Genomic DNA, 20329 nt, shown 5'->3' with positions numbered 1-20329 from the left:
ACAAATTAACGTATAATATTGTAAAAACTTGTATATTTCTATTTTGTATATACGGTTTTGACACTCTACAAGAGGTAATATTCGTCTGTCATACCGTTTCAGAGCTTCGCTTTTATGGATGTTGTCTTCCTTGTTTTTAACATAAATGAATACGTACACATTGACTTTTATGCAACTTTGACATAATTGGAAATTTTGAGTAAAAAAATAGAAGAAACATCATGAAAGAAGATTTTTTATGAAGGTTAATAATAAAGTTTGACGTGCAAAGTAGGGCGAATTGTTTCCTCCAAAAAAAGTTTCAATATAAAATATCTATAAAAGTAGGCAAGTTTTTAAATGTAATACGAACTACCAAATCAATTTTGGAGGCTTATGAGAAGAGAGGGGGCGTCTAATATTTTTATAAATTTTAGGAGTGTTAATTGTATTTTTGGAAGTTCAGAGAGGGCAAGTCCATGTTTGTAATGGAAACTTCGCGAAAGTTTGCAATGGTGCACCGGTAACAGTTATTTATCGTATCGTATTATAAACAGTTTTCCGCTGATGTAAAAATGTACAATTGTAAGATTAAAACCAGAAGGCACGGGATAAAAAAAACTTATTTTGATCTCATTATTATGCTTTTTTATATTCGTAGGAAACTGGATATAATACGATGCTATACATAAATTTTCAGTATGGCTGAGAACCGGTTCTAATCCACCGGATATTAATCGGTTTCGAAGTGATACTGAAAAAAGTTTTACCAGTCACACATGAAAGCTACATGAATCTCATGCAATATTTTGTAATTAAATGAACAATTCTCTAACATTTGAAAATTGATTTTTAAATGTTACATACGGATATACTGACATAGAGAAAGAAAAGTTTACCTTGAATATCATATCAATCTTCTTGGGATATTATCATCCTTATTAGGATATATAAGTTGGAAGGAATTTTAATGTTACGGGGAATTATATTAATATATATACTAATCCTTATGCAGAAAAATCGAGTAAGACGACATTATTAGAAAAATATTTTCCGCGGCATTACATAAAAGTAAATGCGCTCCAGTTTGTTTTCTTCGCACGCATGTGGATCTACTTATGTAATTCGTGAATCTGAATAATAGTTATAAATCGCATAGTATTATAGACAGTTTTCCGCGTATATTAAAATGAAAATTACAAGAGAACCAGTTTTGTTATTGAAGTCCCTGACTGGTATTAACTTATAAATTTGTCTTTAATACGCGCGATAGCTAGGTAATATGCATGATTTTTTGTTCAAAATGGCAGAAGAAATGGTTCTAAACCAGTGGATATTCATCGGTTTCGAAGCCACACTGAAAAATATTTTAGGCTGTTTTATAAGTCGAGTGGATGCGCTACGTGTTGAGCCACATCGCGGGTTTAGTCTAACCTTTAATTATATATATACTAGCGGCTACGCCCCTAGAAGCCTCCAGGGGACTCTCATCCTATTTCTAAGTTAAGGTTCAAAAGAGTTTAAAAATATATTTTTTTCGGGGGAGGGGGGTGAAGACATCCTCTCCAAAAATAGTTTAAAACCTTCCCAGGATCTATAAGAAACTTAATTATAAAGGAGAACAAAATCGGTTCAGCGGTTAACGAGATCTGTCGTGACAGACAAAAAACGCTTACTACTTTATATAATAGGATAAGCAACGAAAGTATGAGTTTTTTCTCAATAAAATTGTTTGTGCTCCAGGTGCAATATTAGGCAAGCCGTCCATACATTTATTTAGTAAGGTATACAAATATACATGTTATTGTTCATTGCTAACTCATGATTTTAGGTGATAAAATATGTTGGAAAAACGAACAGAAAATCTGCTTAAATTTTCTGTTGAAACAGAAAAGGATTCTTTTATAAAAATTACAACGTTAAAAAGAAAGCTTTTTATCAATATTCCTTTGGAATATAAGGTAAGTTTTCATTCCTTCTCTTTGATTTGAATATGCTTGAAAGATTTAAAAAAGAACAGTACGTCTACACAGCACCTTGCGTTTTTACCAATGTTATTATTAATGTTCCATTTTTCTAATATCACACATCACATAATATATGTTCCTGTCGAATCTACCTATTTTAGATTAAACTAGAAACAGAATTATTTTTCTTTTATGTATTTTAGAAATATCCGTGGCAGATAGTTGGTAAATGTTTGATGGAAAAGCGCTTGTCCTTCATTCCTGAATTCAAAGGAATTCTCATCGGGTGGGATATTAAAAAAATCATGTAAGTAGATTCTAATCCGCTATTATTTTTGTTGTGTTGCTCAAGTAAATGGTGTGAGGGTAAGATCTTAACACCCTTTTATGAGAAGGATTTTTCGACAATAACTTTAACCTGGTCTTAATAATTGTAACATAATTTTAGCATTCATATGCAGAGTTGGGAAAAACCAAGTTTTTTTTACCTCAAACACTGGGGTTTTTATTAATAAAATCCGTTTCTTTAAATATTTGTATCAAATGTTTTATTTTCTAGGATACATAAAGAAGAAACTACTACCACTGTTAAGGTCGAACTAAGGGTAAGATTTTACAACTATATGATGGAAAATGAAAAAAAAAATTCTATTAGCTGTATTCATTATTATATTAATTAAGTTTTCAGATGATAATTTAAATTCTTTAAGTTTGAACTAGTTTTAAACCACTTATATTTTCATAGTATTTGTATTAGTAATGCAAGTAAGATTTTGTATTGAAGTTTCTCATTTTCTTATGCAGTCTAACAATGGCTTTAATACGACAGTTTGTATACTTTATTGAAACCTAATCAATACTTTGATATAATAATAATAAATAAAACCTTTTTCTTCTTTAGGGAATATATCAAGTTTTATTTCTTAAGACTGGTCAAATACTTGAGGGAAAGATATTGGAACTAAGGTATATTTACTTTAAACTTCTTTATTCTATTGCTGGGTATGATTGTCCAGTCCATCCATCCGAAAGAAAATTGTCCATTATGGCTTTGGATGTAAATGATTTTAGATTTACTTCTGTACCTTATAAATCATAACACTATCTGAATTTTTACAGTATAGTAATTTACTATTCTTTTCAAATCTATTTTTGTTTGTTTCTGCAAAGCTGATCAAAAAGTTTCCTTCCCGAAAGATTTAAAGTTTTTTTTCCAAATTTTTTTATTCAGACCTGACACAAGTATATTGATTGTCAAAGTAATGGAACTGCTAACAGCTGAGATTGATTTACCAAATGTATTAACAGGTTAAGTTTATGTTAAATGTAGAAACTTAGAAAGTAACAGGATGTCTAGAAATATGTTTGTGTAATTTTTCAAAACAAGTATGTCCACGTCCAGTGGGGGGATAAAGCTTGTTTTAAAAAAAGCTTGGACGTCCTTGCCTCTATGATATAATTACAACCTCCCCCCTCCAAATGAAATTGTGGGTGCCATAGGCACCCTCAAATTTTAATTTTTAATTCCCCCCCATAGGCGTCCAAGGGGGGGGGGGGTAATGGGGCGGTTACCCCCCCCCCCCCCAAATTTTTTTTTCATTTTAACCCCCCCCCCCCCATTTAAAATTTACCCCTACCCTGGGGGTGCCGTAGGCACCCCCAACCATTTAGGAGGGGGTATTTACCCCCCCAAAACAATTTTGGGGGGGTAAATACCCCCCCCAAAATAGAAAATCTCTAACAAAAAAAATTTTTGCGCGCTTCGCGCGCATTTTTAATACTAAATTTTTGATAAAATTTAAATTACCCCCCCCAAAAATTTTACCCCGGGGGTAAATTTTGGGGGGGGGGGGTAAACAAATTTTACCCCTGCCAACAGATTTCAGGGGGGGTAATTACCCCCCCCCCAAGCAAATTTTACCCCCGGGGTAAAAATTTTGGGGGGGGGTAAAAAAAATTTGCAGCGCGCTTTGCGCGCCATTTTACCCCCCCCCAAAACCGAATTACCCCAGGGAGTAAGGGAGGGGACAATGGGCAGTTAATTCAATTTTATAGTTGTGACCCTTTAAGGTTGAAAACCCAGATATTTCCAGATAAAACTAGTATTTGCAATATAGCAACCTTTAGTGGAAATTTTGGACTTTTTGAATTGTTTTTAATACGAAATGCACCATCCTTAAACTGATGCTTTACTACAAGCCTTTGATTCTAGAGATCAAAACCCTTGTTTACAATTCATTTCCATAATTGTTATTATTTAAACTTCGGAAATTTAAGGAAACATACCATTTTACTTTTACAACATCTTTTACCCAAATTTTTTTTGTATTTATTAAAAAGCTTTGACATGAAAAAGCCTTTAAATAATTATATTACAAAACTTACTAAAACATTTACCTTCCTACAGAACTCTTAACTCAAGTTATTTCATTTAACGAAATAAAAATGAGATACCTTGCGTCAAAATTTCATACTACATAAATAAAATAGTTGAGAACATAAGTACATCTTAATTTTAAAGATCTTAAGGTTTAAGTAACATATCTTAGGATAACTGGTAGCTGCGATCCTAGCATCCAGGACAGAAAAATAAAATAACACCATCTTGAGATTTTAATGATAAACAAACCTTGAACAACTCAGGACTTCGTGAATTTTCCCTAAAATTTTGAAATTAATCGGATCATTAATTACAGAAATATTAAGCTAAAGACAAAAAACTTTTGCCTTTACATTAAATCAATAAGAAACATCTAACATGTCTAAAGTAACGAAAAGAGCTAAACGTTACGGACGTACAAATGTGCGGGACCTAATTATAGGAAGGCTTTGCTCATAATAACTAATAATCTTAATATAATTTCTTTCTACAACGCACTAATCGGAATGAATTAACATTAAACAAGAATTAGATATAAAAAATGTAATGATTCAATTTACAAAATAATTTTCAAAATCAAAATATTCTGTCTGCTTGTTATTGTTTATCTTTTTGTTGAAGCGCTAGTTTGCCGCGAGATTATGCATGATTTTGCGTGACGTCATTCATAATTGGTCCCCAAGATTGGTTAGAAACAGCTAAATTCTTGCATGTTCCCTTTAAGCCAGTCCCCAAAGTCTGAGACTCCTAAAAATTGAATATTCGATCCATTGTCCCCTCCCTTACTCCCTGGAATTACCCCCCCTTAAAAAAAATTTACCCCCCCCCCCCAAAATAAAAAGCTTCGACGCCCCTGTCCCCCCCCCCCCCCCAAATAAAAAAGCTTGGACGCCCTTGCTTCAAAATGTTAACATAGATTTCATTAAACTATATTTGAGGTTAGTTATTTAGACCCTCGTTATTTTTTTTTCATGTTATTACAAGGCTAGATTTAAGAAACTTACCCTCTACAATGCTATTGTATTTGTATGAATTTATTAGTTTTAAACAAAATTTATTAATGGCCTATTGAAGAATAAGTTGAAGTTAAATATTCATTACTAACATATAACCATTTGTCCGGAAGAAACATTTTAAATACATCATAGGTATCTATTATGACCATCTAGGAATGTTAAGATTCAATGTCAACAATTTTAAACTCTAATTCATTTTTAGATGTGTCTGTAGGAGATATGGTTTACTTTAAATTAAAGTCTATGAAATTAAAAGAAGATCCTGTTATTTTGTTGGGTGCCGAGCCAAAAGATATTTGTCCAGTGTGCAAACTTATATTTGATTCAAGACAAGATATGGAAAGTCATTTCAATAGATTTATAGACGAACTTTCTTATAACTGTGATGTATGCAATATGTCATTTCATGGAAATGCACAATTAGAGTTACACAAACAGCATAAACATTCAACACAGCACAACGAAAAATTGCCGTTTCAATGTGATACTTGCAACGAGAAATTTAGTCAAAAAAAATGGCTAAAAAAGCATCATTTAATTTGCCATAATGCAACAAAATCATTTCCATGTGATATATGCTGTGAAACTTTCAATACTGCAACTAGTAGGGACAGTCACCTGAAAAGTAAACATGAAACTCCTAAAGAAACAGAGTGCAGTGCTGAATACTTTAAAAAACCAGTAGATGTAGAAATCCAAGGTGAGCCTTTTTACCTGTCTATTTGACTATTTTTAAAGCATAAAAGATAGCTTTTACCATCAATTTAGGCATTTTAGAATTAGTCTACCGAATTTTTGTTCATACTTATAGATTATTATTCTGCTTATTACAATACTCTATAAGTGTTAATGTTCGTTTATTCTAATGTTTGATTTTATAGCTTCGATCTTATGGATGTTGTCATTTTTACACAAATTATTTTTTCTCATTTACTTTTAACTTAATACCTAGGCAAAGTCCTGTAGTCTATATGTACATTATTGCATTCTATATCTAGATTCTATCTAAATGACATGTTAACTAATCTAGCAGAATGACGGGTATGGAATTAAATTTTTGCCTCTGCACTTTTCTTTGTTTTGAATAAAATTAACCCTACGATAATATTCTCCATGAAATTGTGAAAAAAAATTACTAATATCTAAAATGTCATTTTTACTTTTTCTAGATACGAGTAGAAAATCTGCATCTTCTACCTTGGTTGAAACTGAAAACACGGTAAAATACATGATTTTTATCTACAATTATTTTTTATTAAAAAAAAACATATTTTTACTCACCAATTAAAACAATGTTTATTGCTATCTCATCATTTGTATGGCCAAAAGAACCTACAAACCAATGCTCCCCAAAAAGTTTTTCTGCGCGTTAGTGTGGATATTTTTACTTTATTTTTACTTAACCAATTTCAGCAGATTTTATTTAAATTAAATGCTTCTGTGTCAGAGTAGTAGGATGTTTGTGTGACTTGATCCCTATTTTGACATTCTTGCCCATTTTTTAATTGTTGCGATATTTTAATGAAAGCTTATTAAGCTGTAATACATCACTCAAATATTTTCGAAATAATACCCTCCTATCCTTGCCCCTCCTGCTATAATACTTGATGCACACTCCCCTTTTTTGTTATTGTAGTTCCTTGGAAAAAGAATCTAGGTAAGGGGGGGGGGAAGTTCTGCCACTTTCGCGTAAACAGTGTGCAGTGGACTAGGTATTGATTTTAGATTATAGGTTATTTAGGATAAAAGTTTACTTTTGGGTATTAGTTCACGTATATTTAATCATTTTTTGAATAGGTCTCCAGGTTCAGGTGCTGCAGGCTGGAAGGTCGTTTCTGGACAGGTAAAAAAATTAAAAATTTTTGTTTGAAGAGTTAGAGAGCAACTTATAAAACAAAATATGCTTCTTTTTGAATGTTATTAACATATCTGCAGAAAAAATTAAATTCGGCCTCCAGGTTCAGGTACTGCAGGCCTCCAGGTACACTCTGGACAGGTAAAAATTAAAAAAATTATTTGAAGAGTTAAAGGTACACTTATTAAACCAAATATGCATCTTTTTGAATGTTATTACCATATTAGAAGAAAAAATGACAATCGGCCTCCAGGTTCAGGTGCTGCAGGCGTCCAGGTACACTCTGGACAGGTAAAAATTAAGTTTTCTTATTTGAAGAGTTAGAGGTACACTTATTAAACCAAATATGCATCTTTTTGAATGTTATTACCATATTAGAAGAAAAAATGACAATCGGCCTCCAGGTTCAGGTGCTGCAGGCCTCCAGGTACACTCTGGACAGGTAAAAATTAAGTTTTCTTATTTGAAGAGTTAGAGGTACACTTATTTAACCAAATATGCATCTTTATGGATGTTATCATCATATTTGCAGAAAAATTTAAAATCGGCCTCCAGGTTCAGGTGCTGCAAGCCTCCAGGTACACTCTGGACAGGTAAAAATTAAAATTTCTTATTTGAAGAGTTTGATGTACACTTATTTAACCAAATATGCATCTTTTTTGATGTTATTACCATATTTGAAGAAAAAAATGACAATCGGCCTCCAGGTACACTCTGGACAGGTAAAAATTAAAAACATTTATTTGAAGAGTTAGAGGTACACTTATTTAACCAAATATGCATCTTTTTGGATGTTATTACCATATTTGAAGAAAAAATGACAATCGGCCTCCAGGTTCAGGTGCTGCAGGCCTCCAGGTACACTCTGGACAGGTAAAAATTAAAATTTCTTATTTGAAGAGTTTGATGTACACTTATTTAACCAAATATGCATCTTTTTGGATATTATTACCATATTTGAAGAAAAAATGACAATCGGCCTCCAGGTTCAGGTGCTGCAGGCCTCCAGGTACACTCTGGACAGGTAGAAATTAAAATTTCTTATTTGAAGAGTTACAGGTACACTTATAAAACAAAATATGCATCTTTTTGGATGTTATTACCATATTTGAAGGTAAATTGACAATCGGCCTCCAGGTTTAGGTGCTGCAGGCTTCCAGGTACACTCTGGACAGGTAAAAAGAGGGAAGTCATTTTCTAGTAAATCCCGTAAAGGTGTGTGTTATAAGGCCTAAAAATAGTAGTAGAACGATAAGGTGCTCTATATAGTGGTATTCCCTACTGAATAGAACAATAGGGAAATTTTTTTTTTTTGATAACCGTACCTGGAATATCTATCATAAGAAATTTCTATCAAACGCTTTGTTTGGCTCAAACTGACAAAAATTAAAAAAATATATAATCATAATAATAATGTTTTCTATAGGTACAAGGTAAAGGTTAAGAACAATCTATACCATTAAATAAAGGAAGAAGCCATTCTTTACAGGTTTTACGAGCAGTGAACATTAAAATGAAACTTTAACAAATCATTAATACAATGACTTGGTGAAACAAACCAACACAACAAGTTACATACAGACAATTTTGAAAACATTCAGATATACAATCTATATAAGAAGGTAAGAGATTCAAAGTGGAGGTTGCATGTCATATTCTTTCTTTGCTTGTTGTGTAGTATGTCATTTTTAGTTTCAAATCCTATTTTAAAGCCAGAATATTTTTTTTTATAATAAGGATTGACCAAAATATAGTTGAAAAACAAGTTAGTTTTTTGATAATGAAAGTTTAATTTACAGAAAAAAATGTTCTAAAATGTAGTTGTTCGCTGTAGTGAAATTGAAATGAAACAATGCACATTGAAACCTTCTACTTCAAAGCAAACAAACATGAAATTCCACAAACATAAAACTAATTTTTGTCACCTTGAATAAATCAACCTGTAAAGAATGACTTCTTCCTTTGTTTAATGGTATAGATTGTTCTTAACCTTTACCTTGTACCTATAGAAAACATTATTATTATAATTATATTTTTTTAAATTTTTGTCAGTTTGAGCCAAACAAAGCGTTTGATAGAAATTTCTTATTTTTTTAAGATATTCCAGGTACGGTTATCAAAAAAAAAAAAAAATTTCCCTATTGTTCTATTCAATAGGGAATACAAATATATAGAGCACCTTATCGTTCTACTACTATTTTTAGGCCTTATAACACACACCTTTATGGGATTTACTAGAAAATGACTTCCCTCTTTAAATTTCTTATTTAAAGAGTTAGAGATACACTTATTAAACCAAATATGCAACTTATTGGATGTTATTACCATATTTGAAGGTAAATTGACAATCGGCCTCCAGGTTCAGGTGCTGCAGGCCTCCAGGTACACTCTGGACAGGCAGTTATAATATTTTTTGATACTTTTTGATTTGGACACCTTACCTGGATCCTGGTGACCACTGGTGACTGCTTGTGGCCGCTGGCAAGGTAAATTCCAATAAAGGTAATATTTGATATTAGAGGAAAGGTTTCTAAATAGAAAATTATTAAAATATAATAATATGACAAAATTTATTAAGTAAGTCTTCTATTTTTGTTTCAGGCAGGCTCTAGGTAGCCTCCAGGAGCCTGCTGGACAGGTTTAAAAAATCAATTTTATAATTTGTTTTATTTAGATGAAAGGTTTGAGTTTTGCTCCAGATAGGGTCAAGGTGGCCTCCAGGAGCCAGCTAGATAGATCTGTATTTATTACTTTTTGTTTATTTATGGTTTTCCACACATATGCAAAATATAATTCTGTCTAAGATATAATATTACAGATACTCAGAATGGGGAATGCAATTTCAATAGGATTCAGATTATAAAGTATAGATGCTAGTGAAATAATTTTAAAATTACTACTGAGAGAGGTTAATTTTATCCAGATGTCATTCTGAGCTACAGATTCTCCATCCAGGTTAGTAAAATATAAAGAAATTCTTAGATTGTATATTCAATCCACGTCTAAAGAAAAAGGCAGGAATTCCTGACACTTAAATACCTGGAGGCATGCAGCACCTGAAACTAGAGTCCAATTTGAATTTTTTCTGTAAATATGATAATAACATCCAAAAAGATGCATATTTGGTTTTATAAGTGTACCTGTAACCCTTTAAATAATTTTTTAAAATTTTTACCTGTCTAGAATGGATCTGGAGGCCTGCAGCACCTGTACCTGGAGGCCGAATATCAATTTACCTTCAAATATGATAATAACATCCAAAAATACGCATATTTGGTTTAATAAGTTTACCTCTAACTCTTTAAATAATTTTTTTAAAATTTTTACCTGTCCAGAATGTACCTGGAGGCCTGCAGCATCTGAACCTGGAGGCCGATTGTCATTTTTTCTTCAAATATGGTAATAACATCCAAAAAGATGCATATTTTGTTTTATAAGTGTACCTCTAACTCTTCAAATAAGAAATTTTGATTTTTACCTGTCCAGAGTGTACCTGGAGGCCTGCAGCACCTGAACCTGGAGGCCGATTGTCATTTTTTCTTCAAATATGGTAATAACATCTAAAAAGATGCATATTTGGTTAAATAAGTGTACATCAAACTCTTCAAATAAGAAATTTTAATTTTTACCTGTCCAGAGTGTACCTGGAGGCCTGCAGCACCTGAACCTGGAGGCCGATTTTAAATTTTTCTGCAAATATGATGATAACATCCATAAAGATGCATATTTGGTTAAATAAGTGTACCTCTAACTCTTCAAATAAGAAAACTTAATTTTTACCTGTCCAGAGTGTACCTGGAGGCCTGCAGCACCTGAACCTGGAGGCCGATTGTCATTTTTTCTTCTAATATGGTAATAACATTCAAAAAGATGCATATTTGGTTTAATAAGTGTACCTCTAACTCTTCAAATAATTTTTTTTAATTTTTACCTGTCCAGAGTGTACCTGGGGAGGCCTGCAGCACCTGAACCTGGAGGCCGAATTTATTTTTTCTGCAGATATGTTAATAACATTCAAAAAGAAGCATATTTTGTTTTATAAGTTGCTCTCTAACTCTTCAAACAAAATTTTTTTAATTTTTTTACCTGTCCAGAAACGACCTTCCAGCCTGCAGCACCTGAACCTGGAGACCTATTCAAAAAATGATTAAATATACGTGAACTAATACCCAAAAGTAAACTTTTATCCTAAATAACCTATAATCTAAAATCAATACCTAGTCCACTGCACACTGTTTACGCGAAAGTGGCAGAACTTCCCCCCCCCTTACTTGGTTTTCATTTTTATTTCAGGACGTTAGCCAGACCAAAATTCAACTTTGCACTGTACATTCAGACCTTAGTTCCTCGCTTAATAATTCAGCTAACAATGATCATGATCAAACAGCAAATACTCAAAATAAGATTTCTGTGCGTAAAAGGCATTTGATTAATGATAATTCTAGTGACGAATCGTCCGACAATACAACAAACATAGGAAGAAAGAACCGTAAAAAGTTACGCAAAATGCCCAAGAGAAAAAGTTCTGATTTTGTTGAAGAAACAGACACCTCTGTTGAAATGGAGAGCCCCATGATAAATAACACGGCCAGAAATTCAGATTCATCTGATTTTGCTATGAAGCAAATAGATAACCCTGGCAATACAACAGAACAATTTATTAATAAGATCATAGAACAGCAGAATATAGTTGAAACAGATAGTGATAATAGTCATGATATTAGAAATGTGACAAGCGGCAGTGCGAATCAGGGAAAAAATTTAGTAGAGAGTGATTCATATGTTGCTATGATGGAACAAGAACCTTCACCAAAGACAGAAGTAATTGATCTTGCAAGGGAATCTTTAACAGAATCATCTGACTCAAATCAAGAAATACTGAAATTGTTTGAAACTGGCATATCTAATAATAAGACAATGCAACACGATAATTTAGATGAAACAGATAGTGATAGTAGTACTGACACTATTGAAATGACAAATGCCGATGCTAATAAAAACAGAGTTATTGCTGTAGTAGAGAGTAATTCATCTGATGATTCAATTGAACAAGAACAACCTCAATCAAAGCGACAAAAAGTAGTTGATGTAGAAAGAGAATCTCCAATATACTCATCTGGTGAAGATTTTAAGCAAATAACACAAAATGTGCTTGAGTCTAGCAGCAATATAGTTGGTACAGATAGTGATAGAAGTACTGACAATTTTGAATTAATCACAGCTAGCACGAATCAGAGTAGAAGTATTTTTGTAGCAGAAAGTGATTCATCTGAATATTCAATTGAACAAGAACCACTGCAATCAAAGGAACATAATTCAATTGAAGCAGAAAGTGATAGTAGTACCGACACTCCTGAATTAACAGAAGAGAGTGCTAAGCAGACTAGATTTATTGGTGAAGAAAGTTATTCATCTGAAGAGTCAATTGAACAAGAACCACTTCAATCAAAGGAACATAATTCAATTGAAGCAGAAAGTGATAGTAGTACCGGAACTCCTGAATTAACAGAAGACAGTGCTAAGCAGACTAGATTTATTGGTGAAGAAAGTTATTCATCTGAAGAGTCAATTGAACATGAACCACTGCAAACAGAGGAACATAGCATTGACAGTGTCATTCTAATAGAACAAGAACCTTTATCAAAACCAGAAGTAATTGATCTCGAAAGAGAATCTTTGACAGGATCATCTGACTCTAATCAACATTCCAATCAAGCAACACAGAATTTGCAGGAAACTGAAGGTGAAATAACTGACAAATCTAATGTTATTACAAAACAACATGAGAATATAGTTGAAACAGATAGTGATAGTAGTATAGACAATATTAATTTGACAAAAGCCAGTGATAATCAGAGCAGAACTATTGATATAGAGAGGGATTCATCTGATATTTCAATTGAACAAGAACAACCTCAGACAAATGGACAAAATGAAGTTGATACTGGAATAAAATCTCCCACAACATCTGAAAATGAGATAATAAAACAGAAAATCCTCGAATTAAAAAGAACAATGAGTCCAGCAAGATTTAGTGATATAACTAAATTAATGGATGAAATTGAACAAAAAGAAAATATTATTGAAATGCAATCCAAAATTTTAGAAGATCTTAAATTTGAGTCAAGCGTGATTGAAGAAGAAATATTGGCAGAAATGGAAAAATTTGGAGAAAATGAAGAAATTTCTCTGAAAGAAGAAAAGTTAGCAAAATTAGAAGAGTTAAATAAAACTAAGGTAAGATTTTTTTTTTTAAACTAAAATGTGTAAAACTGACCCTCAGGTTAAGTTATAGACGATGGATTTAAGATGTTTTTAAGCAATGAATCAACCCACTGACCCTCCCCTTTATTATTGTTTTAATTGAAAAAAAGGGGGGGGGGGACGGGGGCTAAATTTTTATTACTTTAGGGGAGGTTAGGTTAAGTTATATTGGGTACTTAAGTCCCTGAATGGACCGTAAATAAACTTTTTTTTAAAACCACACATGTCTAATGATTATCTAAGGTTAGGTTGATTAGCGTTTGAATAGCCCGGTAGGTCTAAAGCTCTCAAGAAGTGTCTGTAAACAAATTTTGAAACAATTTAGAATATGTATGGGGGAGGAAGTTATTCATCGGTTTGAATAATTATACCTAGGGATGGGAATCCGTCGAATTTTTGGGCCGGATTCGGATTCCGGATTCTGAAGGAATCCGTCAAAAAAAGTGACGGATTCTTGCGGATTCCGGATTCTTATTTTTGGCGGATTCCGGATTCGGATTCCGGATTCTAGCAGTATTTTAAAAGGCCGCCCGTCACAGAGGGATATCTTTTTTCGTTAATTTATCACTATGTTACTTGGTTGAAGCCTTGATTTGTTTAAAGTGTTGACTTCCAGCATAACTAAAACATTTACATCACATTAGTAATTATTAAAATTTGTTATGTAGAAAATTTTTTTTGATCTTTGCCTTCAAACAGAGGGAGTTGTAAGAAAAAAGACGGTAATTTTAGCCTACCAATATAGAATCCGGAATCCGCTATAAAAAACGGATTCCGGATCCGGATTCGGATTCCAAAATTGGCCGAAAATTGGGCGGATTCCGGATTCCGGATCCGGATTCCCATCACTAATTATACCTAAAGGTAATGTTTTTAGGATGATGTGATTCGTGAACTTAAGAGTAAGGCTACATCTGAGAATGGTAATGATGAACTAAATGATGATGTTGAACAAGTTATAACTTCTACAAATAGAAAATCTGTCGTGAATTCATTTTTAGATGTTGAAAAATTAAGGTAAGAAAATATTTTTCGTCTCATTATTTTATTGTCAAAATATGTACCTATTGTACTATTGTAAAAGAAAATGAAAATTCTTATTGGATCATTACATTAGTTCTTGTTGAAAGTAAGAAGAAAAAAATATATTTGAAAAGATCTACCTATCGTTTTAACAAATTCACTATTTTAAGATTTATGTTAAATCTTATTAATGTGTAAATGGCACTTAGAATGGCGGCTCAGCCGTTTAGCCATTTTTGGCTATTTTCAAGGCAAATCCATCACTAAACCTATCTCTACATAATACTATTTGCCGCTCCAAAACGTTTATAAACGGTTCTAGCCGGTAGTTGCTGGTACTAGAAATCTAAAAAAATGTTTTTTGTGTCATTTCACATGATTTAAAGCAAAAATATGTTTCAAAAAGTTGATTTCTACGTTATTTATGACAGATTTGCCATAAAAATAGCCAAAAAATAGCTGAGCCGTTAGCCGTAACTTTTTCAACTTTTTGTTAGATTTAGAGAAATTCGAGTTCTAAGTGCCATTCACACATTGATTACGAGATGGTTTCATTACCCCCCCCCCCCCCCCCCATTTTTTGGCTATTTTCAAGGCAAATCCATCACTAAACCTATCTCTACATAATACTATTTGCCGCTCCAAAACGTTTATAAACGGTTCTAGCCGGTAGTTGCTGGTACTAGAAATCTAAAAAAATGTTTCTTGTGTCATTTCACATGAATTAAAGCAAAAATATGTTTCAAAAAGTTGATTCCTACGTTATTTATGACAGATTTGCCATAAAAATAGCTGAGCCGTTAGCCGTAACTTTTTCAACTTTTTGTTAGATTTAGAGAAATTCGAATTCTAAGTGCCATTCACACATTGATTACGAGATGGTTTCATTACCCCCCCCCCCCCATCTAAAACTGGCTTTTATATTATTTAGATCAAAAGTTGAGCTAGAAAATGTGTTAAAAGAAAAACAAGAAAGTATTGTAAATGAATTAACGAACAATAAAGAAGTCCACGAAAAAGAAGTCAAACAATTGAGGGAGGAAATCAAGCTTCAACTTGACGAACTAAACAAATTACGTAAGGATGATACAGCTACCTTCATTGAGGCTAAAACTAGACGGATTAAGTTAAAGGCTGTAAGCCTCAGAAAACAAGTTCAGATTAAGGTTAGTAAACATTTTTAAAAGCGAAGCTTTTCTATAATTAGGGTCCGTCCTTCCGTCTGTCCGTACGTCCTTCCGTCCGTCACAAGCGGATAGCTTTTTTCGTTAATTTAGGCATGTTAGAATTGTCCTATCGATTTCAAACTTTGAATGGTAATTCCTTTAGTAGTTAGGTACGATTTAGAAAGCATAGCAACTCTATAATCATGACCAAAATGTCCGTATGTCTATTTTTAACACGTTGATTTTTTTACTTTTTTAACAACATATTTTTATGTGATCTAATCATCTGATTGATCTGATTTTTGGTATGTTGATTCCAGGGACAACAAAGTATAATGTTATAAGCAAAGCAACTCTATAATCAAGTCCTAAAAATGTAAGTATGTCCATAAACATTATCCTGGATCAAGCAGGTTTTCAAGAAATTTACTTACAATTTTGCTCCGATTCTTATATATTTATATTCTTATTATTCAGTTCTGACACTAAATAAGTGTTAATGTCCGTTTTGTCCTACCGTTTCAGTGCTTCGCTTTTATGGATGTTGTCATCCTTGTTTTTGTCTATAAATCACTGTGTTGACTATAGTTTCATAAAATATAGGATTAAGAAGTTTTATCAACAATTTGATTACCATAGGAGTCTGATCAGCTAAAATATCTACGTTCTTTATCTAATGGATAATTTTGTAAAGCAGACTTTTTTTGACCGAAATGACAGGTGTCCTGATTAAATATGTCGTACCAAAAGGTATAATGGAGATTATGATCTATTTATTTTTTTCTTACTAATTGGCTTATCATTTTATTTGCTTGTATACCTACCTACGAAAATACACAATTTTTTTAAAGAAAAAATAATAAAAGGCAATTGCCAGTTTATTTATCATATTTTAGGAGAACATCATCAAGAAGTTGATGGAAAACAAGAATAACATGTCAGAAAGAAGTAATACAATTATACAAATCAACACGGCAACACAAGTAAACTTATTAAAATGTGGACAATGCAGTAAATCATATACACAGCAAATAGATTTTACTAAACATATGCAATTTCACAAAAATAAGAAACTGTACAAAAGTCTGTCACAAAACAAGAATTCTGATAACTGTATTTCATCAGATTCAGAACATATTTCGGACAAAAGTATTTCTTCTGATAAGAATTGTGAAAAAAGCAAATCACCAGATTTAAATTCTGACAGAAGTGTATCTCCAGATCAGAATTCTGAAAAGAGTATTTTATCAGATTCGAGTTCTGAAAGAAGTATTTCGCCAGCTAGATCTGACAAAAGTTTGCTATCAAATTCTAGTTCTAATAGAAGCAGATCAAGACATAGTAGTTTATCTAGAGATCAGAGTTCTGACAGAAGTTTAATATCTGATTCAAGTTTTGACAGAAGTGTATCGCCAGCTAGATCTGACAAAAGTTTTATATCAAATTCTAGTTCTGATAGGAGCAGATCAAGTCTAAATTCTGAGAGATGTGTATCAAGATATCAGAGTTCTGATAGAAGTTTAGCATCTGTTTCAAGTTTTGACAGAAGTGTATCTCCAGCTAGATCTGACAAAAGTTTAATATCAAATTCTAGTTCTGATAGAAGCAGATCAAGACATAGTAGTATATCTAGAGATCAGAGTTCTGACAGAAGTTTATTATCTGATTCAAGTTTAGATAGAAGTGTATCACCCAATCATAATTCTGACACAAGCATATTACTAGATCACAATTCTGGTACAAGCAAATCTGAAAATCAGAAAGCTGCCGGAAGTAAAATACCTGATCTTATTTCTGACAAAGACAAACCCTTCTCATGTGAATATTGTGACAAAGCATATTCCCGAAAAGGTGATTTGACCAAACATCTCAAATTGCATACAAAAGAAAAACGAAAGCATAAGGAAGATAAAAATCAGAAATCTCTCGGAAGTAAATCACCTGATCTTATTTCTGACAAAGAGAAACCATTTTCATGTGAATATTGTGACAAAGCATATTCCCGAAAGGGTGATTTGACCAAACATCTCAAACTGCATACAAAAGAAAAACGAAAGCATACAGAAGATAAAAATCAGAAATCTCTCGAAAGTAAATTACCTGATCTTATTTCTGACAATGAGAAACCATTCTCATGTGAATATTGCGACAAAGCATATTCACGAAAGGGTGATTTGACCAAACATGTACGAGAGCATATTGAAGACAAAAAGTATACATGTGATTATTGTGATGAAACATTTTCACGAGAGATTGGTTTAACAAGACACATTAATATATGTAGACGCAAGTGATAAAAATATATTCTTGTGATTATTGTGAAAAAGAATTTTCAAGAGAGATCGTTTTAACAAGACACTCTAATATACACAACATGAAGAAACCTCATTAGTGTGAATAATATATTGCTTAAGAATTTTTTTTTAAGATGATTTTAGCAAACATATAATTCACAGTGGGATCCAGTGGGACATCCAAAAAATTTAAAATTGACTTTTATCTATCCTAGGAATTAATAATGGCTGTAAGTAGACAGCTAGAAAAGAAATTTTTAAAAAATATTCATTTTTGGCGGATTTATGCCATTTTTAAAAAAGGTAGAGAAAAATTTCTTTTCAGTTTTGATGATTTTCCAGATTTTTTTACACAATTTTTTCAAAGCAACAAAAAATACATTTATGTTCATCTTATGAAAATAATTTTTGATTGAGGTACTTTTCAGATACCTGTACCAATGTCTAATTAAAGAAAAATTTTTAAAAAATATTTTTTTGGTGGTGTAAATTGACATTTTGTGAGAAAATTACACCAAAAATATTAAGATTTTTAACCCCAAAAAATCAGTTTTCTCCATTTTACCCAAAAACGGCCAGGATGCCCCGGGTTTTGCAATAATAATATTAAAATGCAACATGTATTGTGTTTAAAACAGTTTTCATAACCTGGGGCCTCCCGGCCGTTTTTGAGTAATTGAACATTTTACATTGCATGGTTTGAACAATTTCGTTCTTGTTAATTTCAAATTTTCCCTCGTTAGAGGGGGAAGGAGTCATTTTAGAGCCCAAAGTCATCTCTGCAATGTTTTCTAACTTTTTGAGGCGGAACTTTCTTTACTTATGCATTATTTGCCTCCGGCCAACCGTTTCGCCGTTATTTGCCGCCGTAGGTGTGATTTTTAACGATTTTTGCCGTTCTCGCGGTTTTAATGGACATTTAAGGGAACAAGGAGTCCTTAAAAAAAGATGACTTATAAATACTTTTATTTTAGCAATTAAATTTGCTAAATTTCATGTGTTCTGAAAAAAATTGTATTTCTGACTGGTTTTGGTTCAGCAGAAATTCAAATTCGGGGATTAATTATAATATTGCAAAAACATTATATATGCGTCTGAGAGAGAGAGAGAAATATACATTTGAGAGAGAATATAATATAGGTAATTATGTTTATATTCTTATACAAACTTTAAATGAAGATAGCTAGACTTAGAATAAAGGTATTAACACAAAATCAAAAGTGTTTTGAAAATTATGTTATTGTTGTTTATATCTGTAAAAAAAACATTAGAAAACATGCCTTATTAGTGTCCTATTTTACTTATACTGGACCTACCTAAAAATGCCGGGACTCGAACTGGGTGCACCTGACGCTATATTCATGTTCACAAACATTGTTTGCATTGAAGAAATATTTACATAGACGTTTATTTTGTTAAAATATTCCTATCCTAACAAAAGTTATGAAGGTTTATATATTTTTTAAAAATAGGGTAGCTTCGCTCCTCCAAAACCGCCAGACGTACTTACCAAATGCACATTAGAAGTTAACAGGAGCAAAATTTATGTTATTTTTGAGTTAAAGCAAAAGAAATTACATCATTTCGTCAAATACAAGCTTTTTTATTGATGTTTACTTTTGTCTACCCTTAATGTCCCGTTTTTTGGCAAAAGATCCCACTGTGTAATTAGATGGATTATAAGTTTATTGTTTACTGATAGCGAATCTATGATTTACCTTTATAAAATAGAAACCATTAGTTACATAAGATAGACATGGAAAATTATAATTATCCAAGGAACATATTTACGCAAAGTTACAAGGGGACTATGTATGCAGCATTAGAGTAAGTAAAGTTACTCAACTTCCAGCAGTGATGTAAGTTTTATTTGGTTAATATACTTAGTTTTTGTTAAATGGGACTAAAAATATGAACAAATTGAGGTCTACCATTGTCTTGAAAGGGAGGGGGCGGGTGTGACACTTTGAAACCTAAACTATAAGTTAAAGGAACTCGTCTGTTAAAGATAGAGTTACAACACTGAAGGTTTACATGGCAGTTGATTTAAAGAGGAACAATGTGAAACTGTAAAGAAACGTTTCCCGCAAAAAAATTTCTTACCAAATTGGACAATTTTGAATCTTCAGAGACAAAATTATTTTTTTTCCATAAAATTTTCCTTATATTTTCACTTGACACAAGTAATATTTCAAACATAATTAAAAATTGTTTAATATGGCAAGAGAAGACAAAACAAAATTCGGCTGGAAACGGATGTTTTCGGTGAAAAGGGCGTTTCCACTGCTGTTTCTTCACAGTTCCACATTTACCTCTTTAAAGCAACTTCTATGCCAAATTTCAGTCATGTAACTATTTTCTTAGCTGAGTTCCTTTGACTTTCAT

General features: G+C 32.4%; 1 protein-coding gene across 2 annotated transcripts; it reads left to right on the top strand.

Moving 5' to 3' along the window:
• The first annotated feature begins 1162 nt into the window (after positions 1–1162).
• Positions 1163–19783, top strand: LOC145333451 (uncharacterized). 2 transcript variants are annotated; one of them, XM_080178599.1, is made up of 13 exons: positions 1163–1256; positions 1811–1940; positions 2150–2253; positions 2506–2551; positions 2848–2912; positions 3178–3254; positions 5545–6042; positions 6512–6561; positions 11491–13434; positions 14339–14478; positions 15416–15650; positions 16547–18105; positions 19617–19783. In XM_080178599.1, exons 2-12 carry the CDS (start codon positions 1821–1823, stop codon positions 17942–17944), a joined length of 4677 nt encoding a protein of 1558 aa, XP_080034725.1. In that variant the 5' UTR covers positions 1163–1256; positions 1811–1820; the 3' UTR covers positions 17945–18105; positions 19617–19783. The 2 variants fall into 2 exon arrangements, with proteins under 2 accessions (XP_080034725.1, XP_080034726.1); XM_080178600.1 differs by having other exon boundaries at positions 16547–18115; positions 19617–19748.
• The last annotated feature ends 546 nt before the right edge of the window (positions 19784–20329 follow it).

This window comes from Acartia tonsa, chromosome 12 (genome assembly GCF_053477335.1).
Source record: "Acartia tonsa isolate MP-2025a chromosome 12, ASM5347733v1, whole genome shotgun sequence".
NCBI lineage: Eukaryota > Metazoa > Arthropoda > Copepoda > Calanoida > Acartiidae > Acartia > Acartia tonsa.
Note: the sequence above shows the minus strand (reverse complement) of the source record. Positions and strands in the feature narration are given on the sequence as shown.

Bases quoted from the DNA above. Each gene is read 5' to 3' on its own strand.
- LOC145333451 (XM_080178599.1), top strand. From the start codon at position 1,821: ATGTTGGAAAAACGAACAGAAAATCTGCTTAAATTTTCTGTTGAAACA. The intron at 2,552-2,847 runs GTAAGATTTTAC...TTTCTTCTTTAG, and splicing joins CTGTTAAGGTCGAACTAAGG to GGAATATATCAAGTTTTATT. The intron at 2,913-3,177 runs GTATATTTACTT...TTTTTTATTCAG, and splicing joins GGAAAGATATTGGAACTAAG to ACCTGACACAAGTATATTGA.